This window comes from Carex rostrata, chromosome 20 (genome assembly GCF_964058835.1).
Source record: "Carex rostrata chromosome 20, lpCarRost1.2, whole genome shotgun sequence".
Taxonomy (NCBI): domain Eukaryota; kingdom Viridiplantae; phylum Streptophyta; class Magnoliopsida; order Poales; family Cyperaceae; genus Carex; species Carex rostrata.
In genome coordinates, this window is record NC_135937.1 from 4,175,720 (window position 1) to 4,197,865 (window position 22,146).

Here is a 22,146-nt window from a genome sequence, read left to right on the forward strand (position 1 = left end):
TTTTTAATAATGAATAGATTAATTTTCTTTAAGATTACTGAACCACCACTATGTATACCATGTCATCATGATGTAAGTAAGTGATATACTAATTTCAACCTCATGCAATTTTTCTTTTTTAAAAGACGAGCTCTAGTCATTTAATTATAGCAAATTTCATTAATAATATATGTATTCAATTCATATTTATTTTTTCAATCTTTTCGAAATATTTATGAATTTATTGGATTGTAATAACAACAAGCTATCTATCAATATTATATTATTATTATTGATGAATATACAAAAAAAATACTTATTCTATAAATATCAATGTTTTGATATAATATTTGCATTACGAAATAACGACTTATTTTTAAATTATATCCATATTATATTTGAATCATAAATTTTAAACTTGTCGAATTACTTCTTAATATCAAACTTATCACTATGGATACAATTTCACATAATTTCTCGAAGAAAATATTAGCAGAAAACGCAGAACAGTGAAACACAGTATGCCGGTGCACCGAGCGCAACTAACAGCTCCTCACGACAAACAAGTGAAATGGGAAACTGAATGCGGTAAAAGAAATCGGAGATAAGTAGAGAGGGTAGAGAAGAAAACAAGGCCGAGAGAAGAGAAGCGTGCGACTTGGGCATGCCGACCGTCGTTGCGGGGTTCACCCCTCTGGATCTGCTCCTACGCGGACGCACCTCCGCCGTACAACTCCCCTCCCTCCCTGCTCGCTTCGGGACTTATCTTCCTTCTATCATATCCAACAAAAGATCGCACCATTCTCTAGTGGTTGTCTCTTCCTCTTCTTCTTCTTCTTTTTCGTCCTCCTCATCTTCTCCTTTCGATGGCGGTCTTGATGCAAAGGAGAAGTACAGTAGCTTCAACAAGGTACTCTTATTTTAGCCGAATTTGATTCGAATATGTGAATTGTGTCCAGAGTTTATGCAGTTCAATTGAGGGATTAGGCAAATTAGTTATTTTTATTCCTACACAATTGACCTGAAATTGAAGTCTGTTTCAACTCGGGGTCACTATTCCAGAGTTGATGATTTTAAGACAAGGCAGCTAATTTTCACTTGAAACGCCTGTTCTAAGCTTTGCTTTTTGATCGTCCTTAGGGATCAAGTTTGATTGATTCTAGGCAAAAGTAGCTCGATTTTCACTGATTCTAGGCAGTTGCAGAAAGAAGCTTCGTTAGTGGTGTCAATTAAGAGAATTTTAAGAATATTTATGAAACAAACTGAAAATTCATAAAATTACAAGGCTTTTTGTGAAAATTCAAATTCCCACTGAAGCTTCACTGGTTTCGCCTCTGATTTCAGGTCTAAAGATGTATTGAAAAGATAGAATTTTTCTATGTCCTTTATGTCTCTGAGTCAACTTGAGTTTGTTAAACTCAGTTAGAGTGAGAAATCATTTACTAGGTGTTTGTGAGTAATTAAATATCGGTTGTAGCTAAATATATACAATGGGTTTTTGTGAGAATCGGTTGAAACATATCGGAACCTTCTGTTGCAGTGTCCAGAAAAGTCCTTATTATATTTTACTGTCAAATCAAGCTTTTAAAAGACTTTTAGCGGCATTTAACAATGGGGTGTCATTTAACGGTTTAAACTCCATTTAATGGCTTTCAAACAGCCGGATCTTTTTTGGAGCATTTTAACATTAGGGGATCCAAAAACCATTTAAGCGGTTTAATTATGTTTTTTTAAAAGCTTGCTTCAGATAGATGATAGAGAACAAAATACAAGATAGTGAACCATTCGACTCAAATGTGATACAAAAAGAACAACATGCAAAAACAACGTGCTAATATTTGGTCTTTATGGTATTTTCTTTTTTTATTTGATTTGTTGAAGAAAACATTTTTGTAACAAATTAGAATAAAATATAAGCAGCGCTACAATAAGTTTAACCTGCACATAATTTTTAAACTACAACAACGTGCTAATGTACTTTGTTCTCTGTAATTACACTTTACACTTTCTTGATTTTGTAATGTATCCTTTGAAATTGGGATATTCTGACAGTGAGCATTTCCAATTTTTGTAGAAATCAATCCTGTCAAACTTGATACAAGACATAGAACCGCTTGATGTGAGTATCATACAGAAGGATGTACCAGCTGAGACTGTTGATGCTATGAAAAGAACCATTTCTAGTATGTTGGGTCTGCTCCCATCAGATCAGTTTCACGTAGTAGTTGAGGCCTTGTGGGGTCCGCTTTTCAAGCTTCTTGTCTCCTCTATGACAACCGGGTATGACATTAGAATTTGATTTCTTGCAAACTTGCAAAAGAGCCTGCAAATTTATTATTTGAAAATTAGTTTCAACTTTATTGGAAAAAATGAGTTAGATATTTACCTTGAGGTTGTTTTTAACACCATGAGTTTACACATCCCTAAGAGAATTTCGTTGTGATAAGATTACAAAAATCAACTTGTCTAGAAGAGATTGATCATTTATGATTTTAAATAGCAAAATTAAGAGAATTATCATATGATGCTTTTAAAGATTTGTTTGATTATATTCTCGTATAGTTGCTTAGATTTTTGAAGCAGCAAAGCAAAATGTCGCAAGACCCAAATTAACATGGACAATTTGTTTATTTCTTATTTAAGGGGAACTTGTTTGCAATTAATGAAAAGAAAATTGATTTCTATAACTGCCTTCTAACGGAGAGGCTTTTAAAATTCGTCAAATCGTTTTATTTTACAAATGTACTTATCTTATGTTTCATTTTTATTTTTCCAGGTATACCCTTAGAAATGCTGAATACAGGCTATCTTTTGAACGGAACCTGGATTTTTCAGAAGAGGAGTCTGATGATCCAAAGAAAGATACTGGGGATAAAATGCTCTCCACTGAAAGCGCCCAAATTAGGTTATCCGAAGAAGTTTGTAGAAAGGTTGAATCAGATTTTGAGAAGAAAAATGAAGAGAGTATAGATCAAGATATAGGCATAGAAGGGCTTGGAGAGATGAGTTCGGAAGCCAGAGATTATATTATTCAGATGCAATCTCGTATAAATTCCATGAAAAAAGTATTTTTTTTAATCCCAAATCTACAATATTTGCATGATCAATAATGTTAAGTTAGAAATTTTCTTGTGAAACCTAGACTGTCATAGCACTGGTAGTAGATTGCTAATGGGTATTTTACTTGCCGTATGCACTATTAGTATGGTAAGATCATCTGACTGACAATCCCTGTGCTGATACTCTCGATATGGAGCACTCGATTCTCAAGCAGTTGATTTTCCCTCATTGCCAAAATAGTAAAGCAATTAAACAAAAATAAGAACAGCTTTGTTAAAATCATATGCACTTCTGGCAGGTAAATTTATGCGTCTTTCTCATAAAATAAGGTAATCTATGCTGATCCTATATAGTGTCGTACTAGTACAGGAGACCTTGACGGATTGCTTTACATAAGTTGAGATTTCTACATTAACAAAATACATGTTATAAATACATTTGTGTGTCGCTACCACATTAATTATCTTATCTATTTTGAATTGCAGGAATTGCATAATGTGAAGAGAAAAAATTCAGCACTACAGATGCAACAGTTTGTAGGAGAGGAGAAGAATGACTTGCTAGACTACCTACGATCCCTAAATCCTGAGAAGGTGTTCTGTCTTTTTGGGCTTGTTTAAGTGTTGCCTTTGTTTTTTTTTTCTACTAAATCTTCTCGTTCCTTTAGATACTCGATAGCTTGAATTTTTTTCTTTTTCTTTTAGTTTGAAATATTGAAGGGATTCTGTTAATTGTTAACATGAATAAATCTAAGATATATCTAAGAATGGAAGAAAAATCTTTTATTTTAATTTATTACATTATTATTTTTATTTGAGTAGGTAGCAGAGCTGTCAGAACCAACATGCCCAGGGGTAGAAGAGGCAATTCACTCAGTGGCACATGGTTTACTTGCAACTTTATCCCCAAAGATGCGGGCACCACTTCCTGAGAAGACTAAAGATCAGACCTTAGATGTCAGGAAAGATGATTATGCAGAGATTTTGGAAAATACTTCACTCCAATTCCAACCTCTTATTTCTGTCCCTAGAGATTATCTCGCTCGGCTATTATTCTGGTAAAGTATTTATTTATATTATGCTTTAGCTATTTGCTGATGTTGTTCTTTTTTGGTTTCTTCTTAATTTTCATTTTCGAGGGGAGGATGGGGGATTGATTAGGGGATCAAACTTATTCTCCTTATTCTGAACTGATCTTCCATTAGAAGAAACTCAGGATAACTTATTCCAAGTTATCGCTGACCTTCTTTATTCTACAAAGAGAAAATGCAATGAGAATTACCCTTTTTTATTTAAGTAATAAGCAAGAGTGGCAACAAAGAAATTCCCTGTTAATTCACCATGAGCCAACTCTTTTTTAATTTGGTCCGCTCCTTTTATGCTGGCACCACCACTGAGCTTCTCTTTTGGTCCAAATCAAGTCACTCTATATGTTTCAAACTAAAATTACAAACATAATCCGATTTGCTTCAGCAGATATAAGGTCTTTTAAGACAAATTGTAACCACGGAAGTTGTCTGCCCCATCTTTTCTTTAAATAGGGAATTGGTTTGTAAAAGTTTGAAAGTTTGAAATCTAATTATGTAAAGCATGTTTCCGTATAATTCACCATGACAGCACAGATTTTTGACTTGCTTTCAGTTGAATGTATTTATATTTCAATAATTGACACATTGATTCATAATTTCATATCCATGAGCAACTTGAATCTAAACTGAATACCGGGGCCTGATGTGAGGTTACTTTATCCTTCTGTCCTTTTTCAATAATATCATATTTATGTTGATCTTATTTCATCTATAGGTGTATGCTATTGGGCCACTATGTAAGAGGTTTGGAGTACAGACTTGAGCTAATGCAGCTTATGACAATATCCAGTGGAGTGGGACCCAGTTCTCAAAACCAGAGTTTATGAAAGTGTTTAAATTTCCATCCTGTTCTCTTCCCTCACCCTGTGCACCTCGTTCTTGCTAGGAAGCCATTTCAGAAAGTATATGCCCCTCACCCAAACTAGCAGCAAACATGTGTGGTTTTTCGAAAAGGGGGAGTTTTGTAAATAGTTCAGAGAAGGGTATTCTTGAATATCTTCCAGAAGTGGGAATATGGCAGAATAAAGATTTTCATGTGGAGGGGTTGGATTGTTATGTTGGATTGATTTTCATGTTGATTTCTATCAATTAGTTATTGGGTGTAATAAGAAGTTCACTTTGTGCTTGTTTACCTAAAAATTAGGTGAAAAAGGCTACTAATGAAGGCGAACCTTGTTGGAGTACATTGCTGGCTCGCTGTTAGAGAAACCACAGGCGTAACTATACCTTTAAAACAAGAGGAGTGTTCAAATGTCATTTTTTGTGTCTTCATAATGCCTTCATTTTTTAAAACTTAAATAATTCAAAATTTAAAATTTAAACGTCAAAATAAAACCGTTAGATGTGATCTATGTTATTTTCTCTATATGGTCATAAAAAATTATCATATTTTTATTTTGTTTTTATGTGAATCAATAAGTTGAAAAATCAACGTCTATAAATTATTCACATTAGTATACATTTTTACAAACTCAAGATGACAATCAAAACAAAGTTGAAATGCTATAATTTTTTACATGTGCATAGATAAAATGATATAGTTCATATCCAATGGTTTTATTTTGAATTTTAAAATTTAAATTTTAAGTTATTAAAGTTTTAAAAAATGAAGGCATGATGGAGGCACAAAAAATGAAGCTCTTCAAACAAAAGTTGGTACCTGCATGTAGTTGCACCTGTCATCGTAATTTCATTTGACAGTTATTTTTTATTTGCAATTGCATCTCAATTGCATGAATGGAGATCCTCTGAATATTTAATATCATTTGATGTTCAACAGTTCCATTTTAATGTATGTCAAGTTTTGATGGTAAGGCTTGTTTTATGTATCAGATAAATAAATGCAGCCAATTGAATATGCGACTAATGGAATTGAACGGTACAAGAATTGGTCGAACATAAGGCTAAAATTAATCAAACAAAGCATAATCGAACAATATAAATAATTTTATTGACACGATCCAAATGTGTGCAAAGTTCAGGACTGAGCAAACAAATTTCAAATATAACAAGTTCATTTTTAAGTTTTCAAAGGGAATGAAACTCATGGACAAGCTGCTAAATTATGTTCGTCATGGAAGGAAACCCTTATTTCGATGTCTAAAAGAAGTCAATTTCTTCTCTTTATTTCATTTCGCGCTTGACTATGATTGTTGAGTCCTTCAACGATCTTCACCACATTCCTCGTCTCATCCGGCATGTGCACAATATAATCTGGATCAATTTCCACAGTCCAAGAAGTATCGCTAGAGGCAAAGGAATGTGCATTGAATGGTGATCAATTGACACTTATTTATTTTAATTTTTTTATATTTATGTTTGATTTTCTATATAATTTAGAGTAAAATATCATAGTTACTATACAATTTATTTCTATTTTTAACATGAAAAATTATATGACTACCTCTATTCAATTTTGATTTTCCGTAGTTTGAAAATCTGGCTCCTTCTTTAAATACGGTCATTACAATATACAATAAAACTGTGTAAAAATACATGATGCATAAACTGTGTTTGCTAAGTATCAATTTTGTTCGTATGTTGTGACATTTAAAATGAAAAGTCATACTTTTAATATATAGTACATGAACTTAAGTCATTTATATTATTTAGGTTCTAAATTTTCTCATGAATTTTTTCACTTTAAAAATATTAAATTCAAATATAAAAAATGTACTCAGCCAATCCGATTTTCATAAAAATTAAGAGCTATTCCGGTATTGCCTAAAACATTCTCAGAGGAGGAATCTGCAGGGACATCGAAGGCTCTTTCAAATTCATTCTAAGTGGATAGAAAAGGAGAAATCCACTGAGGTTTTGTTACTGTATTCAATTTAAATGGTGTTTCCTTTTTTTTTATAAGAAACCCTTCTCAAACCTTCTAGACCCGGCTCGTCCGATTCATTAGAGCATCTCCAACAGTGATTGCTTATGAATTATTTATGCTGACGTGTCAAAAGAAATTATTTTTTAAATATGAGTTGGCCAGATGTTTAATTTTTATTGACCAAGTGTTTAATTATCAATTATTTGGTTAATTGTACCAATGTAGGAGTGAATTGCTTAATTTTTAAAATTTTTATAATTGTTATTTAGCAATTAATTTCAATTGCTGGATTGGAGATGCTCTTAGATAGTAATGCCTTGCCGTTTAGCCGACCGTTGTGTTCTGACTTCTCCGATTGAAGTTTGTAGGGAATGATGTCCAACCGCTTGGAAGGAAGGGACAGAGAAATGTATGATAAATAGTTGACGGAGAAACAAACAGAAAGCAAGCATTGTGTTTTAAATTTAGCCAAACTAAGTTAAGGAGTTTGATTTGGAATTAACTTGCTCGTACTCAGATTCATTTGCAAATTGCAATCCTGAAAGTTTTGATGCTTAGATAGCAAGGAATAAAACAAAAAATTTATTCGACTCAAAACAAACGATCCTAGTTATTGTAAGTGCAAGAAACAATCTTAATTAGCCTAATCAAGAATGGAATAACATAATACCTTGGATTTGATCTCCAAATCAAATCAAGAAGAGTTGTCTTGCTTAGCAACTTCTTATTCCCTTCCTCCTTCAATAGTGGTTGTGCTTTAGCCCCTCAAATGACGAGCCTCCATAGGTATCCACCGAGAGATTAAAGAAATACTTGTATCTCTAAGGCTAGTAAGAGATTAACAAGTAGAACCTTAATCCTAGTTTAACCCTCTTCTTAATATCTGAAAACTTATTAGAGGATTTCTAGATCTCAACACATGAGAAAAATTGGAAGAGAGGAGAAAAGAGCAAATTTCGGCCAAGATATATTTCACAGAATTTTTGATCTTTCAGTACTAAAATCCTTATATCTTTTTCTAGGTAACTCCAAACGACTTGAAATCTTCACCATTGGATTCTAGACTCCAAGGGCTACATATTACATACGTCATGCGTCCAGAATGATTAGTATTTGCCCTTTCAAATTCCAGTTCAAAGTTACCAAAAAATCTGTCCAGAAATCTTTTTGCTCTTTAATGAGATTGATTAGATTTTATGACATATTTAAATATTCCTTAAATCATGCCATTACTAATCAATTCTCCCCAGCATATATTTGGGCTTTGGGCTTAAACATATTAATCATATTAATATTTAATTAAGTCCACAATCCCATACATTAAAAGAGGCCAACATATAAATTAATATTCCATGTTAATTTATATGCATCTCTCATGTGTCAAAAACTATTTAAAATATGTCACACGTACTTTAAATATTACTAGGATTATTTTATAACATCTCCATGTCATAAAATTGTTCATATATTAATAACATATAATTTGTACAAATTAATTATAACTTCTTATAATTAACATAGCACATATTATATACATATCACATATGCTTTATTAATATATTTTCTTTTAATCTTTCATATGGTGTGACCCTATGGGATCCCATCATTATGGCAATAGAATTAAACATTTTAATTCTATAAATCAATGATACAACTAGCCGTGGTATATTGATTACCCAAATGACGTGGATGAAAAAGCACAATGCAAAATCACGATCCCTGTAACATTAAAAATGTTGTTGTGTCAATTCCTTGCCACATGATATCCAAATAATCGTAAGGTAGGAATGTGTCATCCTTACCGATTATTCTTTCTTGATTTCCTGAAGTTTAATTATGATATGATTATCATATAATCATATTGCATGCACATAATATAAACTTTATCAAGGGGCCCAGAGATATCATCACTTATATTAACATATAAGGGACAATGGTTTCTTGATACGTATCGTTCTTCCGCATAAGTTATATGCACTGCAGTAACTGCCTTTATAACTCCTGGTTAAAGAGAGCGTTGGACAGTACCAACAATACACATCCCTTATGTAAGAAAAATAAATATCTCAACCAAAGAATTCTAGACACAATGAAATATCAATGACACAGAACACAATCCATATGATATTTCATTCTTGGGTCTGTCCAGTGCCATACATCTCCATGTATGCACATGTGTAATTAGATCGATAATTCCTTATCGTATAACCTATAGAACATGGCCATCATCTAATCACCACACTTATCTTATATGGTCAACCAGTGTACCTTTGCTGATTGCTAAGATAAGGAACATTTAAGAGTAAACAAATTTATTCATTGTGAAGTTCTACAATTTAAGTCATCAACTCAAATGATCCACTAATATGAATACTCAAGGTACAAAATGATAAAATCATTAACTAATAAACTAAACATATCATAGATATGATCTGGGTCTAGGACACCAACACTAACAACAACCCATGTTACCGTCAAGACGCGAAGCAGACGGAAAGGAGATGTTTTAACCAAACCAGCCCTGAGTTGGTGTTTGGTTAGCAGCTCTGGTACATTGCTATCCTGCTCAAAATGTTTAAAAGATACCAAGGCTGTGCTCCATAAATTTAAGTAGAGGGGGAGGGGAGGGGAAATTTTTAAGGCACTCACCTGCTCCAGAACGGTACACCAAGAAGGAAAGAGAGATTCGCGCGATGGAGGCGGGAAAACGAAAGAGAAGATTGATGGAGGCGGGAAAAGGATATTAGTGGTAGATACGACTGGTGGGGTCCATTTTCCTTCCGCTACTCCCCGATTCGGGAGGAACAAAATTCATCGGTCAAAAGGAACAACATTACTCTACACTGATTACTCTCCCTTCCGCGTTTTTTTTCTGGAGCGAGTAATATACCAATATTTCCCCCACTCTTCCTTCCCCTCCTCTCCCTCCTTCTGGAGCTGAACGTAATCGGGAAAATATTTTTCTTTAGATTTGCCTATACCGTGAAGGAGAAAGAGAGATGATGACATATTTGTTATTTTTTTTAAAAAATAATTAAATAGAATGTTAAATAAATGAAAGAGAATAAAAGAAAGAATGTTGAATTTTAATGGAAATATTAGATATTATGGTGTTATCATGGAAAATTGGCTATTTTGAAAATTTCTATAGATACACTGGAAATTTTCCCATTTCGTAAATAGTTCGGTTTGATAGTGATGTTATTTTTCTTCGGTTACTTGGTCTTGATGTAGTACACTTGCTAAAATTTAAAACATGGATCTGTACCAAATATTTTGAAAAAAAATTAATTAAAAATATTGATAATTTTATATTTGATATTTGTGAGGCGGGGTACGAATCCTATGCCGACTCGAGGCCGTGGTGGGCAGGAATCTTAAATATTTTATTTATACTTTGACCTGTCGTGATATTCGGTCACATAGTAAGCATCGTATTCAATTAGGAAAATTATCGAATATCAAAATAGTATTACTTTTCATGTTTTTTTTTTTAAAATGAATTGCTGATATTGTTTAATTTTAGTCAAAGCCAGGCAGCGGCTGCCATATTGTTTAATTTTAAAAATTAATTTATGTAAACCGAATTTTGTGTCAAACAATGTTTAATATAATTTTAGGAGTGAGTCTATGGTACTATGCATATTACGATTTGTTACTGTGCTATGGCTCTATATTCGAGTTTTCAAATTCTAACGGTCGATCCGAACTGTTCATCCTGTTCTCCATATTAATATGTGTTTGGAGACCAAATTTTACATTTTTTGAAAAAAATTTACTATTTTTTTAAATTTATTGAAAATCACTGTTTTTGGATGGTCTAAATTTTCAGATCAAGTGATTTTCTAAAAATCTAAAAAAATAGTAATTTTTTTCAAAAAATGTAAAATTTGGTCTTCAAACACGTATTAATATGGAGAACAAGATGAACGGTTCGGATCGACCGTTAGAATTTGAAAACTCGAATATAGAGCCGTAGTACAGTAACAACCTGTGATATGCATAGTACCATAGACTCACTCTAATTTTAGTTGTATTGAACTATAAAGCTATCTCAACTTGTAATCAATGTTATCAGAACCGGACCGGACGTCAACCTGGTAAAGCTCCGGTTTAACGGTTCACTGGTCAGACCGATGGTTCAACCGGTTTGACTGCTGATTTTTTAAATACTTACATATTTATTTATAAGATATAATTATTATTATAAATAATTATGTTTTATATAATAAAATTTCCAATATACATATTAACAATGTACTATAAAAGTAAATTTATATATTAGAAATAATTATTTTTTATTAGAAAATAATATATCTATTGTAGCTCAAATGTAGAACTTATTGTTAGAATTAGTAAAATAATTAAATAAAATATTATGAAATATTTTTTTCATCGAAGAAATTTTATATTTTATACTTCATAAATAAATTGAATAACTACATAGAAATTCTTTAGATTTTGTGATCAAGTGAACCCCTAATGATTCATATTAGAATTAATATTTAGTTTATAAAAAAATAATATTGCAACAAATGTTGGATTATTCTTAAACACATAATTGTTTACAAAAGTATGTTACAAAATATAAATGACTACACAAAGTTAGCCACAGAATAATACACATTAGATTCTACTTTTTCTCCTAAAAAGTTGTTCCTTTCCATTCAAAATTGAAAATAGTCACATGACAACAATGGACAAAAAATCAATATAAAACCGGTTTTTTTTTTCTTTTACTCTGGTTTTTTATATAAAACCGGCTGGTTTAATTAAATATATCCGGTTCTATTGCATATCCGGTCCAAATAGCGAACCAAACCATAAATCTATCCAGTTCCGGTTTATTCTGGTCGAACCGGCCGGTCCGGTCCGGTTTTGATAACAGTGCTTGTAATTAGAAAGATTTTACGGCACTAAAGTTTCTATTAAAGAATCATCCAATTAATTAGTTGTACGTAGGGCTGAATTCAACCGAATCGAATTTATTCTAATTTGAGTTTGGTTTAAATTAATTTCGAACTAAATTTGGTTTGAATTAATTTCGAAACAAATTTTTTAGAACTCAATTTCGAATCTTTTACGAACTTTTTTACGACAAGAAAGAGTGATCGTAGTCACTGAAAGCAAGAGGTGAAAGTCATCTAGGGTTTTAGAATTGAGAGCAAGGATTACAACTTACGAGTTATGACTTATGGTTGGGTGGCCTTATGTTTTAACTTTTAAGTCATCAGCGAACACAAGTCAACAGGGAAATTAACGGTTCACGTTACTTTGAATTTCAAACTATAATAGTTCGCGAACCTATTTCGAACGAACCAGGTCTGATTTAAATTTGGTTTGAATTAATTTTGAACTATTTTGAATCAAACTTTTTACAAATTTTTTCGAATCAAACTCGAATCGAATCACGAACTAGAAATTTTCTGTGTAGCCCTAGTTGTATGCACGATGTAGTTAATTAGTTGCTTGCCTATCCTTCTTCGAATTTCGGGAGCGAGATTCAAAAAATGTAATTATATTTCTCGTCACATTGTTCAATCATTTTATGAACTTTAAAATTCTCTAAAGATACATCTTGGTTAAATGATACGGTTGTATCCGAATCTTAATTAGCCAACACCATAGTATATTTTATAGTTTAGTTACTAGGAAAAAAAATTAAATGGGACGTTTAATTTTAAGGTTTAAAGTTAACTGAAAAGACAGAAATTCAAATAGAAAAAAAAAACTGAGATTAATTTAAAAGTACTATAATCATGCAATTAATTATGGTTGCTTTTAACATTCATAAATTTATTTATTTTTTAAATATTTTAGAAACTAATAACATTGGGTTTTCAAAAGCAATTTTATTTAAAAAAAACTTTCTATTTACAAAACTGACATACATTTTAAAGCTACCAAAATACTACCTCGTAAAATTTGAAATTAGAACGAAAGTACTAATAAAATTACCAAGATGCTCGTGCAAACTCCACCTTTGCGATATCACTTTTGATGCAAAAAATCATTATAATAAAATTCGGTCTATATATGCGGGCCACATATTTTTTTCGGCTGCAATTCGAATACAAAATCTGTTTATAGTTAAGTGGAGGGTTCAAATGTCTTCATTTTTTGTGCCTCCATCATGCCTCCATTTTTAAAAACTTTAATAACTCAAAATTTAAATCTTAAAATTCAAAATAAAACCGTTAGGTGTAATCTATGTTATTTTCTCTATGCGCCCATAAAAAAATTATCACATTTTTATTTTGCTTTTATATGAATCAATAAGTTGAAAAATCAACGTCTAGAAATTATTCATATTTGTATACATTTTTACAAGCTCAAGATGACAATCAAAACAAAGTTGAAATGCCATAATTTTTTACATGTGCATAGATAAAATGATATAGTTCATATCCAACGGTTTTATTTTGAATTTTAAGATTTAAATTTTGAGTTATTAAAGTTTTTAAAAATGGAGGCATGATGGAGGCACAAAAAATGGAGGCATTTGAACCCTCCTCTATAGTTAAATATGCAATTCTGCATTTTTGACTGCATACTTAGCCACATATTACTGCATATTATTGCATATTTATTTTATGACACCGCATATAAATTCACATAAAAATTCGCATATATAATCACATGCAATATATGCGGTTTGTAATGATCTTCACATACCACGTAGAAAATCACATTTAAAAAAATTACAAAAAACTATCGTGGCCCGTCAGTTGAAGACTTGAAGTCACTAATTACCATCCAAATCAGATAATCATAGGGGTGTCAATGGGTACGGTACGAGTCGGGTGGAGACATTTTCATACCCATAACCATTAAAATTAACTTTACCCATACCCTACTCATACTCATTAAAAATTAACTTTTCCCCACCCTACCCTTACCCGTTAATATTATAGGGTAACGAAATGGTAGCGGGTAATAACAGATATTACTAATATATTAATTAGTTTTATTATATTTTACAAATTAAACATCAAAAACTCATTATGTTCAAATATATGTAATTGCATTTTTAATAAAAAAATAAAAATAAATATGCAATCAATTCCAACTAATTTTTTTTTTAAATAATTGAATATATATATTTAGGTGGGTTGAAAATTGAATTGAATATATATATTTACCCTATAGAGTAATATGTACAAAATAGTTATTACTCATACCCTTATTCATTTGATTAATGAAATTTTTTTTTTTACTCATACCCATACCCGATAAGCTAATAAAATTTTTTTTTTACCCACATCCGCGTTATCAAATATGAAACGGGTCAGGTAAACGGCTAAAAAGTTGGCATTGACACCCCTAGACAATCATGAACAAATAGCATTTCTAGCGACAACATTATGATATTTCTCGAGGGCATCCGTGGAGTTACCTCAAAAAACAAGATCTCAATTGGTTCCCGCCGAGTGAGCATCCACAACGGTACCGGATCATATAGAATACTCCCTGCCGAGCCGAAATAACTTCGGAAGTTCGGATTCTACGTACAATATAGAGGTCTGCTTTGGGATTCGTAAAAGGATAAAACAGACGATTCAGATCTCATTCTATATGGTCAAGTACCACGTTGGATCTTGATTCGTTCCCGCCCGGGGCTCCCACTGAATGGCTCAAAAAATCCAAATCCAATCCAAACCATTTCGCGACTCTTTTCTCCAAATCCATATGATCCTCTTTTTTGTTCTCTCCAATTTTTGAATTTCGTCTCTCTTTCAATTTTCGAAAATAGTTTCCCTCTCTCTCCCCCGGATTTACCAAAAAATGGCGCTCTCTCTCAGTGCCTACAAAACCAATCCCTTCCTCCCAGATTTCTTTCGCTTATTCCCTCTCCATTTTCTCTTAAACCCTAACCCCATCTAAGACTCCACCTCCGAGGGAAGTAGCCATGGCGGATAAAGAGAACATCCCTCCTCGCTTCACTCGCGCTGCAGCCAAGCGCGCCTCAGTCTCGGATGCCTCGATCTCTCAACCTCAAACGAAGAAGAAGCGAGTCGCGCTCGGCGAGTTGCCCAGTCTGTCCAACGCCGTGACTTCAAGGTCTGGCGCTGTTCAGTCGAAGCTTAAAAAGAGCAGATCTGAGAAGAAAGAGCAAGGCTTGGAGCTCGAGAAGTGTTCTTCCAAGGAGATCGAGAAGATCTGTGTTTCTACCACTGACACCGCCGATGCAGAAAGCGAGGTTGAAGATCCACAGATGGCTGCACCGTATGCTTCAGATATATACCAGTATCTACGATCAATGGAGGTACACTGCTTAATTTTAAGGTTTAAACGTTAACTAAGGGAACTATAAAATATAGAATACAGGTCTTGGTTCCTGATTCAGTTTTTTTCTCCAATTAGATTGCATTTCTGTTTAGTTTCTGGTTACTGAAATAAGAACTTTCTATTGTAAGTGCATCCTGGCATTTTTCTGCAATAAACCATCGATTCTAGCAGTTCCCATGAAATGCAACTTCCTAGTCTGTTTCCATTTTTTCTGATTACAGTTTAATCAGAAGGTTAAATGTTACTCATAAAAATAGGAAAAATAATCAGAAGGATAAATGGCAATTTTGTATTAAAATTTTTTCAACTTAAATCATTATTCTTCAATAACTGTGACCTTTTTTTGTATTGCCAGTTGTGTGAACAAACTCTATTTCTGTTCTGGTTTGAAGACACTGGAACAATTCCAACCAAATACTGGAACATTTCTGATCTTAATAAATTTCTTTTTTGTTTTTCGTTTAGGTGGAACCAAAGAGGAGGCCATTATCAAACTACATTGAAACAATTCAAGTAGATGTGACAGCAAATATGAGAGGGGTCTTGGTTGATTGGTTGGTTGAAGTGTCCGAAGAGTACAAACTTGTATCAGATACCCTGTACCTGACAATTTCATACATAGACCGGTTCCTCTCTTACAATTCTATTAGCAGACAAAGGCTTCAGCTCCTTGGTGTCTCTTCAATGCTTATTGCATCGTAAGTGTGAAATTAGTTTGTTTTGTTTCCTCAAGTTAGTACTGTCAGTGATTTAGTAGTCTTGTTGGGTTATTTGTTTGGATGAATACAGTTTAGGAGATATTGACTATTTTGTTTCATTTCTATTTCATTGCTGGGATGGAAACTGGGTTGAGACAAGAAAAAAAAGAAACAGAACTAGAAGTCACGCTTAACTAATGTATATAACTTCCACTTGCAAGTTTAATAAATTCAAATCACAAGCTGTGGTGATTTGGTTATTTTTGGTTGGCTTCCTCTTGGTCTATGAGTTGTATGTTCATAAACAGATAAATTGTTTGGGATCACACCAATGTGATAAAAAGTATGGTGTTATTTTATAAATCTGATAGTACTTTTTTGCTGACTTGTCTTACTGATGGGGCTTTCTTTTGGCTTATTTTATATAGGAAATATGAAGAAATAGTTCCGCCCCATGTTGAGGATTTCTGTTATATCACTGACAATACCTATGATAAGCAAGAGGTTAGCATATTTTTCTTAATCCCTCTTTTTAACCACTTTGAAAAAAACACGGATATGTTTCAACAGTTGTTTCTTTGCATTCAGGTTGTGAAAATGGAGAGTGATGTGTTGAAGTTTCTGAATTTTGAAATGGGAAACCCTACTATCAAGACTTTCCTTCGGAGGTTCATAAAGGCTGGTCAGGATGACAGCAAGGTAGTTGTCTTGCCCAATTTGGTTTCTCATAAACTGATCTTGATATGCCTTAAAACTAATATCTATTTTTAATTTTGTAGGGTTTGGATCTGGCATTGGAATTCTTGGCATATTACCTAGCTGAATTGAGTCTCATTGATTATGGTTGTATCAAGTTTTTACCTTCAGTTGTTGCTGCTTCAGCTGTTTACTTGGCAAGGTTCACCATTGATCCATCAAACCATCCTTGGGTAAGTTTTATTTTTCTTTCTTTCTTGCATTTCTGATGAAATTTCTGTTTGTTTCAGAAAATATTGTTGTGAAGATTTAGATGAAGTAATCTAATTATGTTTTCTGTGAAATTACCAGAGTAAAAAACTGGAGACCAGTACCGGGTACAAGGTGAGAGAGTTGAAGGAATGCATATATGCATTACATGAACTGCAATTAAATAAGAGATGTTCTTCCTTGAGCGCTATTAGAGAGAAATACAAGCAACATAGGGTATGCTTTGTTTTTTCATTTTGTTTTTATAATATTTGGTGTCAGTGTTGACTCTGGAAAGTATCAAAAGTCAAAACAAACCATTTCTGCCATTTCCATCTGGACCAATTGTCATGCAGAGATACATTTTAGTCTCCCAATTTTTGAAAAATGCTACAGGCAACATTTTTCACTTTTTCTTGGGAATGAACAATGTCCTTTAATCCCCTATGATATATGGAAAATGACATCATGTGTAAGATATTAGTTCAATAAGATGGTAGTTTTTGTTATATATGAAGAGCCAGAGGAATTTTGAGGTTTTGGCGATTTGACAAGAATTTTTCATTTAGAGTCTTGTTTTGTAATATTGTGAGTCTGATAATGGTGATATAATTCTTTGAAACAGTTCAAGTGTGCATCTACACTGCTCCCTCACCAAGAGATCCCAAGTCTTTTCTTTGATGAACTGGACAGACAATTGTGAAATTGTTCAAGAAACTTAAAAATTGGAAGGAGATGCTACCAGAGGATAGTGTGAATTAATATTTGCATGTTCAAAGGAGACGAGTGGTGGTTTTTGTCTATTTAGGTAGTACTAACCTTAAGAGAGCTAGCAGTGAAGTATATCTTTTTTTTTCCCTTTTTATGGATACATTTAAAGATGGCTGTATGATAACTAGGCTATTTTCTGGGCTTTGTTCCTTTCACCTTATTTTTTTGCGGGTCCTTGACTTTTCAAATTTTTCTATATGGTCTGGATTTGTCCAAGTGATCACTTGCTTATTAGAAGCATTTGACCCTATAAAAAGAGATTAGGTACGTGTTTGTATTGAAGCTCATCCTATACCTGACTGATTCTATAAAACTAATTCGGTATCTTAGTACTTCAACTAATTACAAATATGCAAAATAGAACTAGTCTAAAAAATTATAGTGTGTTTGGTTACTTTGGTAGCACCTTTGAAATAGGTATATAAAGCTCTATTTGAGGCTAGTACACAGTTTTAAAATGAAAAATATTCTCTACTTGTTACGAGAGGATTAGTTTGATTCATCAAGCAGTTCCCTGGTTAACTAAATTATTTGCTATAAGCTACTTCTCTCTCAAGAAAAGGGGTGCAAAATTTTATTTAGAAATAATTATAATTAATTGGCAGCATAAAAATATACAGACTACAATATACAACTCAATCACAGCCTGAGACTCAGATCAATTTTACTAGTGTCAGCAGATCTATCAGGTGTCTCTTGCATACTCACCCGAAAGCTTCCTGGCCACGTCGAACCGTCTCTCTGCTCCAATCCAAAGGGCACCCAATTCAAATTTGTTTCACCAAAATTTCCAATTTGGATCTCTTGATCAATCTTTTGCAAAATTTGCTGGGGTGGTTTGACCCTTATCGACTGCATAAAGGCGGCATGAGCTTCTAAAGGTAAACCCCCCATAACCATCCGTTGTGCATGGTAATACGACCTCTTTGCGGCACCTCTTTCTCTTTTGTGTGCATTCTGGTGTCCACCTAGCGCTTGCGAGCTGTAAAATTTTCTCATGCAAAAATTGCAAGAGAAAACTTTTGTTGGTACTGGTTTGGACCTGGAATCTGAACAGTTGGAGGAATTCTCTGGTGAGGTGGACCCACTTGCCAGAGAGAGTTTTAACCATTTAGATAGAGGTTCCTTTTCGTCTTGTGAGCACTCCTTGTTGACTGATGACACCTCTAGGTGTTCTTCATGTGCCATGTCTTGAATTTCAATTTTGTGCTATGAGAGTTGCTAGAGAGAGACAGAGAGAGAGAGGGAGAGAGAGAGAGAGGGAGAGAGAAGTAGAAAGAAGGAGACAGGAGTTAGTGTTAGGAGTTGGTATCTATTTCCCTTAAAAAGGAGAGGGAGAAGTGGAATTTTAATTTTGTTTAGTGATTAGTTAAAAAGGGTTTCTAGTTCAAAGTGAGTTGACGTCTCTGTTATTAGCTTCTATTGGAAAGAAAACTAAATTAAAAAATGGCTAATTGTGCAGTTTACAATTTTGAGTCAATTACAGTGCTTAGTTGAAGTGGGGTGTGTTTAGGTTCTTATCTCTTCCAAAATTGGCCCCCACAATTTGGTGCTAATTATTCCAGGGGCAATGTTTTTGTCATGTTTTACTATACCCCATATCTCTTTCAGATTCTGTAAACATCTTTTCACCTGTTAGGCTAATCACACATTCAATTGTTTTCTTTCATTCTTTTTGTTTTTTATTTCTGTGGAAGCAACTGTAGAAGGTACCCTGCCAACTTCAACTAGTCAATTCTCTGTACCTTCTTTCAATTGGCTTAGACTTGTGTATTATTTTTTTTTTTTGAGAAAAAGACTTGGTGTATTCTGATTAGGGGTGGCAATGAGTCGGCTTGCTCCGAGCTAGGTCCTAGCTCAACTTGTTAATTCTAAACCAAATTACAGCCGAGTGAATTGGATCTAGGGCATCTGAGCTAAAACCTCAACTTGAAATTGTGACAAGCTAGCTCGAGGGAGGGCCGGAGGGCCAAGTGATTATGATCATAAATTCATAATAATCTAAAATAGAAGCTTTAATATAGTTCTTACAACTTAAATTTGAAAACTGCAATTTATGCAAAGGCATGAATTACTTCTTGAAAATACAATGACTTCTTTACATGTTGTGCATTGTACTACATAGCCAGATGCTTCTTTTGCTTATGCAAAATAGTCATACTAAGACTAAATATGAAACAAATATAATTTTGATATTATTCAGCACCTTGATGCAAATAAAATAATTATAATATGTACTCGGCTGCCTTAATTTTCGCTGTTATCCGGCCCGGATTAAGGATAATTCACATATCCGCACCTTTTAAAAGCTATATGTTTTTTTTTTTGTCTCTGTATTATGATTTATTTATTTAAAAAATACTTGACATTTTTTTGATGGATAACTACGCTGAATATGTACGAGATGAAACAAATAATTATTCATTGGAAAATTTGTTGCGTTCACCTCTAAGCTAAGTGTCCGGTTTAGTATTCATTCCTCAATGAGTCTAGTATCCAATAAAAAATATATATGTTGCACATGCAAGTACAACATATTTTTAGTTAACAATAAGCTAGTTCATTGAAAACACTTAATTAATTGTTTTTAACAATAAGCTGGTTCTTTCTAGCATATATTAATAAAAAAAAAAAAACCGGGTGGCTCTGTCATACGTCCTATCTCGGAGAGAATAGGCCGTATGTAAACTTCAAGTTGCTAATTCGTCCTATCTCGAGGAGCCAGACTGAGAATAAATAGTTTCAGTGATCAGTTCCTGTGGTGGAAAGGAATTGAGGTATTCAGACTCTTTCTTGTAATTAGGGGTGAGTAAATCGCTCATAACTCGTGAGCCGCTCATAACTCGCTCATTAAAAGCTCGCCTAAACTCGCTCATTTAAACTCGCTCATTAACAACTCGCTCATTTACTTAATGAGCGAGCATGAGCATGACCCAACTCGCTCATTAAGAATTTGCCACATCTAATCCCTGCCACATTTAATCCTATGTAATTATGTGTAACATCAACCTTGTCTCATTAAGATTGATAGATAGTGAGCATAGTTTCATATTTAATCCTGTGTAATATACTAATATTCATAGTTTCATATTCATTTTTTTTTGTAAATCAGCAGAACCAAAACCTCCGCCTAAAGCCCAAAACAAGTAATAGTCATAACAACTCATTTAAATGAATTATGACAATTTGTTGGATTTTGTTATGATGACTTTTAACACATTTTGTTATGCGTGGGCATACTATATAATTTTGTTTTGAGTCATAAGTCATAACTCGTGAGCCGCTCATAACTCGCTCATTAAAAGCTCGCTCATTTACAACTCGCTCATTTATCCGCTCATTTAAACTCGCTCATTAACAACTCGCTCATTTACTTAATGAGCGAGCATGAGCATACCCTAACTCGCTCATGCTCGCTCATTAATCACCCCTACTTGTAATGACACTTCTCATAGAAAAAAAGTTCGTCCTCTAGCTCAGTTGAGTTTTGGGCCTTACATAGATCATCCAGTAATTGTAACGCAAGAGCGTTGACGAGACCGCGTCTACGTGATCTAACAAGTTGTCACATAACAATCATGTAGACGCGTTTTGTTCGCATAAAAGTGGAGACCATCCTGAGTTTGTATTGGGCTCGCTAGAATGGGAAAAATGACACAACAGAGTCGGCTCTGTTATGGAACGACATGGTTACGACACGGAATGGCACGGCATGCGTATCGGTTGTTGTTCGAGCAATAATTTTTTTTTTATCTATTTAACTAATTTGCAAAAATATACAATTATTAAATTTTACGATTTTTTCTATTTTTAGAATTATGCAGGTTCAAGCAAATTGGAATTGCAATAAGGATTGCTTGAACTAAAGAAATCATGAAGACATTTATCAAGAATTTAAATTGTAATATTTTAAAGTTGGTAAAATGTGTTTGATGTTGTTAAATTATGTAGGTTCAAGCAAATTGGAATTGTAAAACATTATAACGTTTCAGCCTGTAAAGAAACGCTGAGGATTAGCTTGATCAAACTCAGAAGGAATAACAAACGTTGGTAACGTTTGTCAATCGTTACAACGATTTAATTAAATCAGCGTTGTAACGTTTGATAAACATTATAACGATTTAAATCAAATTCAACCTTCAAGAATTCATGTCTTTAATCAAGTTTTTACTGTGCAAAACATTATGGAACGTTTTACAATTGTTGGTAACGTTTTGACCAATCTAGCAGAAAAATAAAACCTAAAATTCAAAATTGAACTAAAACGTTATAACGTTTTAGGTCAAATTGCTCTTTCTGGAGCTGTCTCTATAAATAGAGCTGTGGGGTCTCTTCCCCAATTATATCTGAGCCGACCCTAAATTTCAAAAACACAGTTTTTTTGTGAGCTTGGTGACTTCACTTTTGTGAGAGCTTGAAACTTCAAAATTCCTCAAACAACCTCAAACCTACTTCACTAATCTTGAGTTAGATTATGTTATAGTGATCTT

General features: G+C 33.4%; 3 protein-coding genes across 3 annotated transcripts; 2 read left to right on the forward strand and 1 right to left on the reverse strand.

Moving 5' to 3' along the window:
• The first annotated feature begins 552 nt into the window (after positions 1 to 552).
• LOC144572319 (MAR-binding filament-like protein) lies at positions 553 to 5,266 on the forward strand. The gene is made up of 6 exons (XM_078321850.1): positions 553 to 889; positions 2,054 to 2,259; positions 2,756 to 3,044; positions 3,525 to 3,632; positions 3,861 to 4,096; positions 4,842 to 5,266. The coding sequence occupies exons 1-6, from the start codon at positions 644 to 646 to the stop codon at positions 4,951 to 4,953; spliced, it is 1,197 nt and encodes a 398-aa protein (XP_078177976.1). The 5' UTR covers positions 553 to 643; the 3' UTR covers positions 4,954 to 5,266.
• Positions 5,267 to 14,680: 9,414 nt separating this feature from the next.
• Positions 14,681 to 17,815, forward strand: LOC144572320 (cyclin-A3-1-like). The gene is made up of 7 exons (XM_078321851.1): positions 14,681 to 15,219; positions 15,708 to 15,940; positions 16,369 to 16,444; positions 16,529 to 16,639; positions 16,720 to 16,869; positions 16,988 to 17,122; positions 17,511 to 17,815. Exons 1-7 carry the CDS (start codon positions 14,863 to 14,865, stop codon positions 17,586 to 17,588), a joined length of 1,140 nt encoding a protein of 379 aa, XP_078177977.1. The 5' UTR covers positions 14,681 to 14,862; the 3' UTR covers positions 17,589 to 17,815.
• A 413-nt stretch (positions 17,816 to 18,228) lies between these two features.
• Positions 18,229 to 19,112, reverse strand: LOC144572323 (zinc finger protein 7-like). Its single transcript, XM_078321853.1, has one exon. It carries the CDS (start codon positions 18,842 to 18,844, stop codon positions 18,296 to 18,298), a length of 549 nt encoding a protein of 182 aa, XP_078177979.1. The 5' UTR covers positions 18,845 to 19,112; the 3' UTR covers positions 18,229 to 18,295.
• Positions 19,113 to 22,146: the final 3,034 nt, after the last annotated feature.